The 14,077-nt window shown below is 43.0% G+C and overlaps 1 protein-coding gene across 5 annotated transcripts in view; it reads left to right on the top strand.

Moving 5' to 3' along the window:
- The window catches only part of DIS3L2 (DIS3 like 3'-5' exoribonuclease 2), a 348,754-nt gene that overhangs the window by 52,997 nt on the left and 281,680 nt on the right, over positions 1-14,077 (top strand). For all 5 annotated transcript variants that reach the window (XM_060624145.2, XM_060624139.2, XM_060624140.2 and 2 more), the window contains 3 exons: positions 1,848-1,995; positions 2,537-2,694; positions 11,336-11,389. In XM_060624145.2, coding sequence (XP_060480128.2) covers positions 1,944-1,995; positions 2,537-2,694; positions 11,336-11,389 — 264 coding nt within the window. In that variant the 5' untranslated portion in view covers positions 1,848-1,943. The remainder of the gene's footprint in view (positions 1-1,847; positions 1,996-2,536; positions 2,695-11,335; positions 11,390-14,077) is intronic.

The raw sequence follows: 14,077 nt of genomic DNA, 5'->3' as shown, positions 1-14,077 counted from the left end.
TCTGTTGTTCTTCTCTACTGCTCATCCATGCTTCAGAAATTCCCTACTGCCTTTGAAAAACGGGATGCTTTTCTAAACCTTCCAACTTGTTTTATTTTCCTTGCCACTGCCTCCCTTCATATAGGCTGGACTCTACCCAGATGGATTAATGTTGTAAGAACCTGCGTGTGTTTTCCTGTTTGTGTCTCTATTTTTGCTTCCTTTTGCCAGCAGTGTGCTTTTCTCACATTCTCAGTTCTTAAGACCTTAACATCTTTCCTGAAGCTCTCAGATTTCCTGACCTGGAGATACTTTCCTTCGGCCATCATATGTACATTTACCCATAGTTAAAAAAAATGTAGTGCTTATCACTTCCCAACTTGTATTATTTCAGAATGATTTTTATAAATCTAATTAGCTTTTGTATTCTTCATTGTGCCTAGTACAGTACATTGTGGAAGTATTTGTTGAATTAATGAGTGGGTGAATGCATTCTGAATTAAACCGTCAGACAGTCTGGCCTCCTCTGTATGTCCTTCCCATTACCTTGTTGTTTATCTAAGACCATCTGCTTCTCTCCCTTTTGTAATTTTTTTTACTTTATCCTTGAATCTCTTCATGTATTGCTAAGTGGCTTATTACCCTTTGTAGCTTCTCTTTTCCTGAGTTAGTATTAATTTCACTTTAAAGACAAATTATGTCATTTCAGTGAAGGATGTGTGTGGGAAATTTACAGGAAATGGAAGCTAGTGTTGAGAATGACATCTTGATCCATTTTATGGGAAAGAAGCCTGCCCACCAGGATTTTGGAAATTTGCAAGTATAGGCTTAAATCCCTGGGCTGGTGGCCAGCTGAGAGTAGAAAGTAGAAGTTGTGATGATGTGTTCAATATCCAGGTGGAAGGCCAGGGGCCAGCTCCAGGGCCCTGGATTCCAGTCCACTGATCCAGGCAGCTGCCTTATATTCCTTAGAAGCAGCTGCCTGAGCTTTTGGTCAGATGATTGGTTTGAAGTGATGTCAGGTAAGAGTAGGGAAATAGATGTCTAACTACAGTATTGCCATTTTTGGAAAGCCAGTGAACCACCTGGGGTTCCTTGCATAGTTCTGGATATCCGGTTGTGGTAGTGAATTAGGTTGTTTTTTTGCTGATGATTTCCAAGGAATATTTACTCGGTTTCATAGATGAACATCATTTGTCCAATGTTTAATGCTTAGTAAATGCTGCATCTTTTGAGCCTAGTTTAGTACCTATTTCGTTATAGCCTTTAGACTCTAGATCTTTATACCTCTTTCTTCAAAATTATATTCCCTCCTGCTCTTGTCCATTTCAGAAGCTGAATGGAACTGCAGAAAGAACTCTTTTTTTTTTTTTTAATTTTTAAAATGTTTATTTTTGAGAGAGAGAGAGAGAGAGAGAGTGAGTGCACTCACACATGCAAGTTGGGGAGGGGCAGAGAGAGAGAGAGGAAGACACAGAATTCCAACGAAGCAGGCTCCGGGCTCTGAGCTGTCAGCACAGAGCCGGACGTGGGGCTGGAACCCATGGACCACAAGATCCTGACCTGAACCAAAGTTGGATGCTTAACTGACTGAGCCACCCAGGCGCCCCGGAACTGCAGAACTCTTTAATTTCTGCCTCATTGCACTGTTTGTGGAGGTTTTCAGTTGAAGTGGCCCTAACAAGCAGTTACCTTGAAAAGAGACTCGGGACAGATGGTGTGTTCGTCTGACCGCCTAGGAGAAAGTGACACCTGGATCCAGGAGGGGCCCCACATTGTTTTCAATCATCCACGTACTAAATTTCCGAGAACACAGAGAAGGCCCCAGGTTAACTGCTCTTCTGTCACCCATCTCTCTTTGGTTTCAGCTAGTGACACCTGAGCCACTCAAGGCAGGAAAACTCTGAGCTGAGCAGTGGAGGCCTCTCTGGATCTGGAGAGAAGAGGTCACCTTGGAACCAGTAATGAGCCATCCTGACTGCAGGCTGAACCTCCGGCCCCTGGGGACCCCCAGAGGTAGCAAAAGGAAAATGGAGTCTACTCTAGCAACTGGAGACCTGAAATAAAATAAAAGTGGACGGAATGCAGGGCGGGTCTTACGGGGCGGGTCTTAGGACTAAGGGAGGCTCTAATTCTTTTGGTGACTTGTTAAATATTCTTCTGTGTTATTTATTCTCGAATTAAGTGTGGTGTCTTGTTGTCTTAATTTATTGTTATATTGAGCACAGCTGTTTAGTTTCCTCCAGAAAAGTGACAGTCTTTTAGTAATTCCTATTTTAAAAAAAGTTTGTGTCTGTAAACAGGAAAGCATATTGAACCCATTATTCAGATTACGTTCTGTGCATGTTGTAGTGCTGACTTATAACTCAAGTCTCATCTGTGTACATTTTATTCGTGTTTCCTAATCCATTCTTTCCTTTTTGTTACTATTTAAAATAATTATCAGAGCATTTCATTCTTTTATTGGTCTTTCTAAATAAAAAGGTAAAATGTCTCCAGTTACAAAAATGGAGATGTTTGGTTGAGGAAAGAGTTGATTGCTGCCTCATGTTTCTAGGTGTGTCCTCTGTGGTTGGCCCACATGGTGTTGGTGCTTCGCCAGGTGACAAAAAGGCAAAGAGCAAGTCCGTACGAGGGAAGAAAAAGAGCATATTTGAAACCTACATGTCCAAGGAGGATGTTTCAGAAGGCTTGAAGAGAGGAACACTTATTCAGGTGCTTACAACATACTAGATGGCTATTCCTTGACTATGTGGAATCAGAAGTAACCTGTCACTCATTAAACCGTTTATTCTGCATTGTGTGTGTGACGGAAATGATGAGCTCGTGGGCACAGGACCTCACCTTCTTACGCCTAGGGTGCAGTTAGAGGTGGTAAGCTCCACAAGACACACAGACAGAGTGCTCTGAGATTTGAGAGGAAGGGGCCGTTACTTCCAGTTAGGTCTGTCTAGGAATGTTTTATTGGAAGGGATATATTTGGGCCAGGCCGTGAATCGATGCAGTTTGAATAAATGAAGCTAAGAGAAAGTGCTTTACAGACGGAGAGATCAGTGTAAGCTACCCAGACAGAAGTGGGAAATAGAGTTTGGCTCTAAGAAACATCGATAGTTCAGTTTGCCTGGAGCACGTGGGTACTAAATGTTGGAGAATAGGGGTGAAAAGGGTATAGTAAACAGCAGCAGGCAATATTTGTTGAGTGCTTTATAGTTTACAAAATGTTTTCGCAAACTAATGCATCGGTTCGGCTCAGCAAATGTTTGTTGAGCCCACATTGTGAGCCGGGGACAGTTCATAGTTAGGAGTGTGCCGCCCGGGCGCGCTCGAGATGAAGGCAGATGAGACTTTCTGTTCTTTGAGCGCCTGGCCCAGGGTGGGCAGGCAGTCGTGTGAACAGATGATTTGGGGAGAAATGGTAAGCCCTCAAATAAAAGTGTTACCTAGGTGTACGGAAGGAGGTTAGGGGGAAACTGGAAGACTGTAGGAGGTGACGTCTCGATGGATATTGAAGGATGGCTAGTTCGGGCCTATTGCACAAGTGATCCGTGTGCGGTAACAAGGTGTGGAGAGGCAGTGGCACTAATGGGGACATGAACTTGTGAAACAGTATAGAGTAAAGCAGCTTAGGTCTCCTCAGGCATGAAATATGAGGCAGGGAAATAGGTAATGAGGTGGAGAGGGAGGCAGGACCACATATTCTTTGAATGAACTCTATTTTATAAATTTTGGATTGGTATGGAGGTATTGCGGTGTGTGACCCAGCTCACTTGAAAATGTCGATTGTGTTCCATTTTCTGTCATCCTGAGAGCCCGCTTTCTATATTTGTGGCTTTGGCTGCAGATCCAGCCGATGAACAGACACTGTCATCTTCTTTTCCTTTTTAATCACCTTTTTGTATTTACCTGTATTCAAGTGCACATATGATTAATACAGACTCTTTTTCTTCATTGTAACCTTTGACCCTGTTATCTACCCCCCCACTTCAGCCCCTGGTTTCTACGCCCTGCTTATGCCTTATACTCCAGCCTCTGGCAACCACTAATCTGTATCTCTGAGCTTGTTTTTTGTTTGTTTGTTTGTTTGTTTAAAGATTCCACATATCAGAGACCATACTGTATTTGTCTTTCTCTGTCTGACCTGTTTCACTTCGCATAATGGCCTTGAGGTCCATTCATGTGGTCACAAATGGCAAGATATCATCCTTTTTTTTAATTGCTGAGGAATATTCATTGTATATGTGTGTGCATGTATATACATCACAATTTCTTTATCCATTCATCCATCAATGGACACTTAGGTTGTTTTCATAGCTTGTCTGTTATAAATAATGCTGTAGTGAATATGGGGTGTACTTATCTTTTTGAGTATTTTTGTTGACTCTTGAATGGAAAACTTTTTAACAAATTGATCTCTATGATTTTAGAGGTACCATTGGCTTTTTTTTTTTTTTTTTTTTTTTTTTTTTTAAACTTTCCCTGGATTTCTTTGACAAGGCCTCTCAGAGTTGAAGCTGCGTTTGGACATTTGTCCATTCGTTAATCCATTCATTTGCTCTTTATCATTGAGTCCACATACCGAAGTCTGTGTTATCTAAAGTTTCTTGGCCTTCATCTTGTTTCACGTATGAAGACCCTTTGTGCCTTTCTCATTTTCATCTCCTGCCACTCTCCTCCAGGTACGTGCTGCTCTATTCACCCTGATCTTTAAGACTTTTTCTGTAAAAACTCTGCTCTTTGTTTTTTCTGTGACTCGGTACACACTGTTCCTAGTGCTTGGAATGCTTTCTCCCATTATCTTGATGTAATTGTACTTGACCTTTAAGTCCCTATCTAAATGTTACCCCCTTTGAGAAACCTTATTTTAATTCTCCAAGCAGAATTGGCCATGACTATTTCCTGAAACTGACTTCGTTGTTTACCCTTTATTCTAAAGTTATTGTCATCTCTTGGCATTTATGTTTCCTCAAATAGGCCATTCATTTCCTTATGGGTAGGGTTGTCTCTCATTCCCACATATTAGCCCGGTGCATGGCATTTGATTGATGCATAGTAAGTTTATATTGAGTAAATATTTATTTAGTGAGGATAAAGTAAATAAAGGATCAAGGTACTGTCTTCTGAAGAAGAGTGAGGGAAACTCAGTTGTTATAACTTGGAAGAAAAATTGCTTATAACTTTGGTTACAGAATTTTTAGAGATACGGTAAAGAAAATATTCTACGACGATACAGGTTTTGCTCCTTCCTATTAACTTTTGCTTTTGAAGCAACTCTTTGCTGATATTAAAACAAAACAAAAAGCTGATCAATATAACAACTCTCTTTCCCAGGAGTTTGTAAATGATTCCTCCTGGCTTGTGACATCATGAGACTCTGCAGCCAGAGCCTCCCTCCACAGATGAGAACAGTTGTTCTCTGCAGATGGGGAGAGGAATGGGTTCCAGATATGAGGTCACCGTGTGAAATATACAACACTGTAAATAAGATTTTCAGAGGCAGGGAAACAGAGTCCATCTGCTTTCTGATATGAAGTTAATGTGTACAGGCCTTGATGGTAAGATAAAAAGCTAGACAAGAAAAGCTATTTGAATGCTGCTGGAGAAAATTAAACTTATTAGATATACTTGTAAGTATTTGTTAACTTTTGTGTTCAAATTTGAGTATATTGTGACATCCCCTTTTTCTCCCTATCCTGAGAAGAAACTTTTATTGAGCGATATTAAGGAGATAGTTTAAAATAGGAGTAGGATAATATTTTTATTTTGTTTTCAGTGCTTTGAACAATAATTTGACAGTTCGTTGGTGTTTTGCCCTATGTGGGGACGCAGAGTTCATGGTGACCAAAGGAATCTCTTCCTTGTACTTGAAGTGACCAGCAGTAACACATGATTATGTACATGTAGTTTTGAAAATTTGTTGTTATAAACAAGTTCTCACATCATACGTATGTCCTTTCTCTCTCCATAGTTGTTGAACTAGGGGGATTGTTATGGGAGATATTGGAAGAAACGAGAGTATGGGATAGACAGGCCTGGAGGGGACTTAGGTTTGGGGTGATGACCAGAGTGACACTGGGTTGGATGGTAGACCTGGCTGGCTTCCTGATCTCAGATGATGCTTTGGCCGAAGGTGGGCTCAGGTTGATCCCCCAGAGCAGGCTGAGGCATGATGTCAGAGTTCCCCCTTAAGTAGAATATTGGTGTCAAGTTGTTATTGGATCTTGGAAGAATTCCGAGTCCAGGGAGAGAGGACAGGATGGGTTAGTTTCTAAGACCATCATTTGTTACGAGTGAAATCGGCTGGAGAATGTTTGGGTATGAATTAAAAAGAATAGAGGTGACATTACAGTGGACTGACCAGCATTTAGAAGGCACAGATGATCTTTATAACATTACTTCCAGGGTGGTGGGAGAGCTTCAACTCTGCAGACATTCAGTAATGAGCTCATGTTTCTTGACTGCCTGCTAAGTGCCAGGCATATGCCAATGAGCGAGATAGATCATTCACTGGGGAAGACGGGCAAACACAGCTACGACATAAAGAGCAAATTACAGCCTGTGCTGAGTGCTACTAGGGAAGTAAGAAAGATGAGAAAGAAGAATTAGGGGGAGCCACTTTCTATGGGATGGTTAGGCTGCTCTGAGCAGGTGATTTCTGAGTTGAGATGTGCAGGGTGACAACGAGCCAGCTCTCAGGAGAACTAGGCGCAGAACATTACAGGCCGAGAGATCAGGTAGTGGGAAAATGGCAGGCAGGAAAAGCCTCGGTGTTTTTGAGGAATATGAAGAAAGCTGTTGGACATAGTGAGCGAAGGGAATTACGATATGGGAATAAGCTGAGAGGCAGCTGCCACAGGTAGGCTGTGTTGGAGAGTTGGATTTTATTAAAACTGAAGGGTTTCAGTAGGGAGAGGGCATGATGTACTTTATGCTTTAAAAACATCTCTCTGGCGGTTGTGAGGTGAACAGTCTCGAGTGGGAGCTGGGCGACCCTGTAGAAGGCCAGCAGAGTGAAGCAGGTACAAAAACATGGGTGGTGGCCGTGAGGATGATGAGGAGTGGAGCCGGACCTGGCAGGATGCTGATGGCTTAAATGCGAAGCTGAAGCAAAAGGAGGAATGAAGCATAATTCCCAAGTTTTGACTTGAGCAACGAGATGGACAGTTTTGCCGTTCACTGCGGTGGGGAAGACTGGGGGTTGGAATGCGGTGCTGGAGTGGGGAGGGAAGGGAGCAGACGGCGTAAGTGAGGGATGAGGCCCTGGTGATGAGTGTGGCAAACAGAGAGGCAGTCTGAAGCAGTTACAAGCGAGGACTCTGGAACCAGACGGCTTGGGCTTGGATGTGGTGTGCAGGTGGGCACCTCTCAGTACCTTGGTGTTCTCATTTGTAAGAGGGAGGACAGCAGTACCCAGCTCATAGACTTGATTGGAGGGTTAAATTAGTTGATAGATACAAAGTTCTTAAAACAGTATGTAACATGTAGTGGACTTAATGTAAGTGTTATTTGAGATTTTTTTTGATGGCTATGGGAGAAACCTTTGTTACTCAACTCAGGGGGTTGCTGCCCACGGAGGGTTAGCTGGCTTTTTAAGAAAATGTGAAAATACATATTTCTGTGTGGAATTCCTTTGCTTTAAGTATTCTCAAACACCCTGTGAGCCAGATAAAACATGTTTGTGATGGCCAAGTTAGGCTAATTAGCCCAGTCATGTGGTATTTTTCTCCAGTAACATTCAGCTCCTTGGGTGCAGGCATGGAGAAGGCAGGTAATTGGGTGAACTGACAGCGAGGACTTGCCAGTCAAATAGAAGAGGGAGAGTGGACCCAGGGCTCAGGGTTTGCCAGGGCAGGAGGTAATGACAGGCCATGGCAACCAGCTGGCCAAGGCAGGGACTAAACATAATGTGGAGACAAAATATGGTCAAGTCCATGGGTTGGAAGTCTTAGTGAAGACAAGACATTGTTGAAGTGGGGTATTTACCTTAAGTGAGATGCGAGGATAGAGATCGTGATCAGAAAGTATGATACTTGAGTTTTCATGTTTAGAGTTGGTGTCATTAGCACTGATGCCAAGAGACAGCCGTGAACACAGGGGAGGGTGGGTAGGGTGGGTGGAGGAACAGGTGGCTAGAGTGACTGGCTAGGGTTGTCTGGTCAACCCTATGGATGCGAAGTTCCGTAAGTGTTTATAGGGATGGGGGTGCAGAGGAAGACAGTGAGCTACGAGTCAGAGCACTAGGGAATCAGATATATGATCAGAAGGTTTGAAAATGATAGCACTGAGGAGGTATAGCAGGAGCTAATGATAGGATCTTCAAAGGATCTTGGTTTTGATCAAGAATGGAGGAAAAAAATAATTTTAAAAGCTCAATGGGGAAGCAGGGGGCAAACATTCTTCTTCTGGTCCCTGAGATACATGGGATAGGAGAGCTGAAATAGACTCCCTTTGAGAGCACATCAAGGGGAGTGATCCTGTCAGGGACAGCTGGGTTTCAGTTAAGTCAGGAAGCACAGGAGCATTCAGAGAAAGATGGAGCATTGTAGGGGCCTCACTGATCAGGTTCAGGCCTAGGAGAGGGTTAAGGAGGAAGATGAGTGATGAGGGTTTGGGTAGATTAGGTGATGGTCATAAAAATATGAAAATGGAAGTCCTAGGGGCGCCTGGGTGGCTCAGTGGGTTGAGCGTCCGACTTTGGCTCGTGTCATGATCTCGCAGTTCGTGAGTTCGAGCCCTGCGTGGGGCTCCGTGCTGACAGCTCAGAGCCTGGAGCCTGTTTTGGATTCTGTGTCTCCCTCTCTCTCTGCCCCTCCTCCACTCATGCTCTGTCTGTCTCTCTCTCAAAAATAAATAAATATTAAAAGAAAATTTCTAGGGGTGCCTGGGTGGCTCAGTCGATTAAGTGTCCGACTTCGGCTCAGGTCATGATCTCACAGTCCATGAGTTCGAGCCCCACGTCGGGCTCTGTGCCAACAGCTCGGAGCCTGGAGCCTGCTTCGGATTCTCTCTCTCTCTCTCTCTCTCTCTCTCTCTCTCTCTCTGCGCCCCTCCCCCACTCGTGCTCTGTCTGTCTCTCTCTGTCAAAAATAAATAAACATTAAAAAAATTAAGAAATGGAAGTCCTAGACTTTTGCAGATGAATAAGACAAAGACAGATGTATTCTTTTGCTAGAAGAACATCAAGTGAGGGGGAAAAAAAACCCAAAACAAACCTTAGATCAGAAAGCAATGCTTGGAATCAGAAAATGAGTTTTTAAAAACTTTAACTTCAGTGAATTGACTTTATTTGGAGTGTCTTCCCCTCATTAGACACTACACTTTATGAGGCAGAGACTTTTATTACTCTCCATTGTGTCCCCATCACTTAGCATAGTGCCTGTCATGCTAGTCTTCAGGAAATTGTGTTGAGGGAGTGGATAAAAATTGAGGATAAATGTAATAAGCCTTTTATCTCCCTCCTCCAACAAGAGACAGCTATTCTAGAAGTGAAATTTCAGTGACATTCATGAAAAGGAACTGGCCTCAGAGAGCTCTGCTGGCCTTGTCTCCCACCCTCCCCCCCCCCCACCCCCCTACCCTGAGCAGAGTTACAACATGGTGGGGCAAGAGTAGTTGCCCTCGGGACGTCTGGGTGGCTTGGTGGGTTAAGCGTCCGACTTCCGCTCAGGTCATGATCTCACGGTCCGTGAGTTCGATCCCCGCGTCGGGCTCTGTGCTGACAGCTCAGAGCCTGGAGCCTGTTTCAGATTCTGTGTCTCGCTCTCTCTCTGCCCTTCCCCTGTTCATGCTCTGTCTCTCTCTGTCTCAAAAATAAATAAACGTTAAAAAAAAAAATTAAAAAAAAAGAGCAGTTGCCCTCTTAAGCACTCTTGCTTATGTGGCGTTCTCTGCCTGAATTTCCCTTCTGATTTATCTGTGAATTTTTCTCCTGTCAACGAGCGGATCAGACACTGTCTCTGAAACCTTTCCTAGTGCCCCCAGCCGAGAGTAAGCTGTGTCCCTACTTACAGAGTTCTTCATATTTTACTTTAGAAACAAGGACTGAGCTTGATCACCACTCTCTCTCCACAATGTGTGTCTCAGGATCTTGAACGTAGCCAGTATTCAATAAATCTTGAATTAAGTCCACTTAGGATGTTAACAACAATAGTATAAACTGTGACATGGGAGTTTGTAATTTACACATTTAAACATGGTGCACCGGTGGAGGGAAGGACTATTTTCTACTTTATTTTATGCTCTCACCTATTTTGTTAATTAACATATCTTCGAGTCTTTCAACATTTTAGGGGGGAAATGTTATTTAAAACACTTTCTCTCGGGGCGCCTGGGTGGCGCAGTCGGTTAAGCGCCCAACTTCAGCCAGGTCACGATCTCGCGGTCCGTGAGTTCGAGCCCCGCGTCAGGCTCTGGGCTGATGGCTCGGAGCCTGGAGCCTGTTTCCGATTCTGTGTCTCCCTCTCTCTCTGCCCCTCCCCCGTTCATGCTCTGTCTCTCTCTGTCCCCAAAATAAATAAAAAACGTTGAAAAAAAAAAAAAAAAAAAAAAAACCACTTTCTCAAGACACCTTTTGAGTCTGGCTCTTAGGAAAATAACCGCCTCTATCCATGTGTTCCAGTGGCCTTCAAATGCAGCTGGAACCTTGGGAGGGTTACAGCTTCCTGCAAGGGCCTAAAATAGTGAACTGCTATTGAAGGCAGCCCCCACCTGCACCCCTGTGCTAAATAGAAGCAGACCCTGATTTGGTGCTGGAATAACATGAAGTTGAAGGCAGACTGGGTGGCCTGGCTGTTGGAGTCAGGATTCCCATTTACATTAAGAGCTGGTTCTGGACCATTTTGAATTATTGACTCATTTGGCTCTGCAGAAGTGCCACAGTAAAAAAAATATGCATCTGGTCTCTCAAGGTTGAGTATCCAGGTTGGAAGTCAACCTGTATCACTTTGAAAATTGTCACAGACATGAGCAAGCATGGCAAGGTCTCCGTGAATAAAAAAGGCCATTATATAGCGAGGCGTAATCCCCACATAACCTTGTTCTTAAAGTAAAGGTTTAAATGTGAAGACCGGCATCCGGGGGCGCGTAAAATCCCAGTAGTTGCTGCTCTGCCGCTCCTCTCCTCTGCCCATTCACAGCAAGGTGCCAGTGTGAGCTTTCAGTCTTCGATGGAACCTTGTGTTCCAGACATCGATATAAGTCATGTTTCACGCAGTTTACGAGTGGTTCGCGTATGCCTGAGTCGTTTCCTAGATCGAGCTGTTTAATTAATTTAAAAACGTTTTATTGGAGAATAACATACATATGGAAAAATTCTAAGTGTATAACTAGATTTTCACAGATTTTATTTTTTATTTTAAAGGGTGTATTGAGAATTAATCCAAAGAAGTTTCATGAAGCCTTCATTCCTTCCCCGGTAAGTTCAATAACTTTATAATAAACTTAATGTCACAGTTAATTTTTTAGATGTGCTCTGAAACTGAAATCATATATTCTAACTAAAAAGCGGAGTAGTAAAACAAAATCGAGGATGGGCAAGGATTTGTTTCAAATTTAAATAAGCAAAATTTGTCTTTGGCTAACAACCCCTTCTGCCTGTCTTAAACCCACACTGCGAGTAAAGGGGACAGTACTTGTTATGAGGGCTGCAGAGAGCAGCTGAACCCACACAGACGCCCAGTAGGTTTTGCAGTTCAATGCCCTTGGTTTATAGCTTAAAAGGATTTATGGGTTTTTCTGCTGATTTAAGTTAATCTTTCCTAAACACGCTATCTACTTTCGATCTACTGCGTGAGCTAATTTGCAAATATGTCCAAAAATAACGTGTAATGCTTTTTTTCTTTTTGGTCAGAGTTTCTCACTTCACTCCTCTGCAGGTGATAGGACTTGGTATAAGGCTCTTCACCGTTGGGTCTTTATACCCTCCTGATTCATTTTAACAGGCTCTCTCCTGTTAAGGGAAGTTCACTCTGACATATAGTTAGCAGGAGGTCTCTGGATAAGGCTCGATTGTGCAAAGCCAGGAGAGCAACATTCTCAAATTCCTGACGTGACTTTTCCAGGCTGCCATAAATAAGATAGCCATAGAATTGTAGATTTTTTTTAAAGTTTATTTATTTTGAGAGAGAGAGAGAGAGAGAGAGAGAGAGCGTGTGTGTGTGTGTGTGTGTGTGTGTGCGCGCGCGCGCGCAAGTATGAGCTGGGGAGTGGGGCAGCAGGAGAGAGAGGAGAAACCCAAGCAGGGTCTGTACTGTCGGCACGGAGCCTGATGGGGGGCTCAATCCCACAAACCATGAGATCATGACCTGAGCCAGAATCGAGAGTTTGGACGTTCAACTGACTGAGCCACCCAGGTGCCCCCATTTATAGATGTTTTAACGGTGGAAGAGAGCATAGGAATAAATTTGAACTTATTGATGAGGGAATGGAATACATATATATATATATATATATATATATATATATATATATATATATATTTTGTTTTTTTTTTTTTTGTTAACATATTTCATGATGTTAAAATGACAAGTTTAGTGAGAATACAAGCTCAGTCATGTGCTTCACAGGTGGTAGTTGTGTCACAATAACTTTTAAGACCTATTCCCAAGCTCAGTTTAGTTCTTTTTTTCTTGTTCTACAGAAGCCAAGGATTCACATTTGTTTGTCAAGTTCAGTCTTACCGGTTGGATTAGATAAAAAGTATCACTGGCATGTTACATTGTTCTCTCTGAATCCTATTCTGTTCCTGTGATGGAATGTGCTAGATATGCTGACCCTCGTACTTTGAGTGTATAACTGAGGGTCAGCTTTGTGGCATAACTTACCTGCAGGAGTAGTTTTATCGTTCAGTGGAAACACTGTTTACATGGTGTCAAGATTCTCAAGTTTGCTCATAAGATGAAAATCACATTCAGTAATCATAAAAATTACCCATGAATACTCTTAGGAATATGCCTTGTTGGAGACAGATAATCTCTCAGCAAATCCAGCATAACTTGCATTTTCTCTACATTAGAAAGAATTACCATTTATTCGTTGGCATACCAGTTGAAGGAGCTTGATTATAATAGGGGCCCCGGTGTATGAAAAACATGGATTTTTAAGCACGAGAATCATACCCTGTGCAGTAAGGAGTTCACCCTGAGAGACACCTGGGAGCTGAGCAGATTATAAATCTCCTGTCTCCTGTGTTCACTGAAGTTTGCTGTCATCGATTGGAATGTTAAGGGGAGCTCCACAGAACCTTTTGAAAATTTTATCGCTTATTTTCTTTCTTCTCTGAATACACAGTATTGAATTTCCCTGAGTTGGATCCATGTTAGGCTGGTTCCTAAGAGGTGTGGGGCCCAGGACAAGAATACAAATGGAGGCATGCATACTTCATAATAATAAATATTTAAGAGTATAAATCAAACTAGCAAACTGTTAACACATTCATAACAAATAAAATATATTTCTTGCCAAAAATACCTCTATGTACCTGGGTTCAAATGTAGAATTCTCATACTCCTTGGAGCTCCATGCTGAAGTGGGGGTGCATGGAGAGGGTCCACCTCTGGCCTACCCTTCTTCCCTTCCCAATCCTGTCTTCCCTCTTTGCTGCCCGCCCACCCCCCCCATCAGTGAGGGTGCTTGCATGCACTTATGTGAGCATCTTATCATATCCCACATGTCCAAGTTCTTTCCACATGCCTTGGAAATACCTGTCCTTTAGCCACCTGTCGAGTCCAATGGGTGCCACCAGTGACTGTGGTCTGGCTTCGGGCAGACAGACCTGGGGAAGATGCCTGTGTATGCCCTGGAAGTGAACTTGGAGCTGATTACCCCAGGGATGCTCATCTGTTTGGCCCTTAGAATTCCCTACTTATGGAGAGGAGTGCGACTGGAGAAGGGCCAGAGTAAAGGTCCTCTAAAATGTGGGGCCTAGTTAGGTTCCTATAATTTAAATTCATATGACCTAAATTTGCAAATGATGTGTTGCCACAGTTTAATTTGGCTTGTTAAAGGAAGTTAAGAAGCAAAAGTTATTGATGTTTCAAAAGCCCAAGTTGTTCTCCTACTTGAAATTGTATTTTTGGCATGTCCTATTAAGACTCTTTTAGAC

This window comes from Panthera onca, chromosome C1 (assembly GCF_046562875.1).
Source record: "Panthera onca isolate mPanOnc1 chromosome C1, mPanOnc1 haplotype 2, whole genome shotgun sequence".
In the NCBI taxonomy this organism is placed as follows: domain Eukaryota; kingdom Metazoa; phylum Chordata; class Mammalia; order Carnivora; family Felidae; genus Panthera; species Panthera onca.
This window is presented reverse-complemented; position numbering and strand designations above follow the sequence as displayed.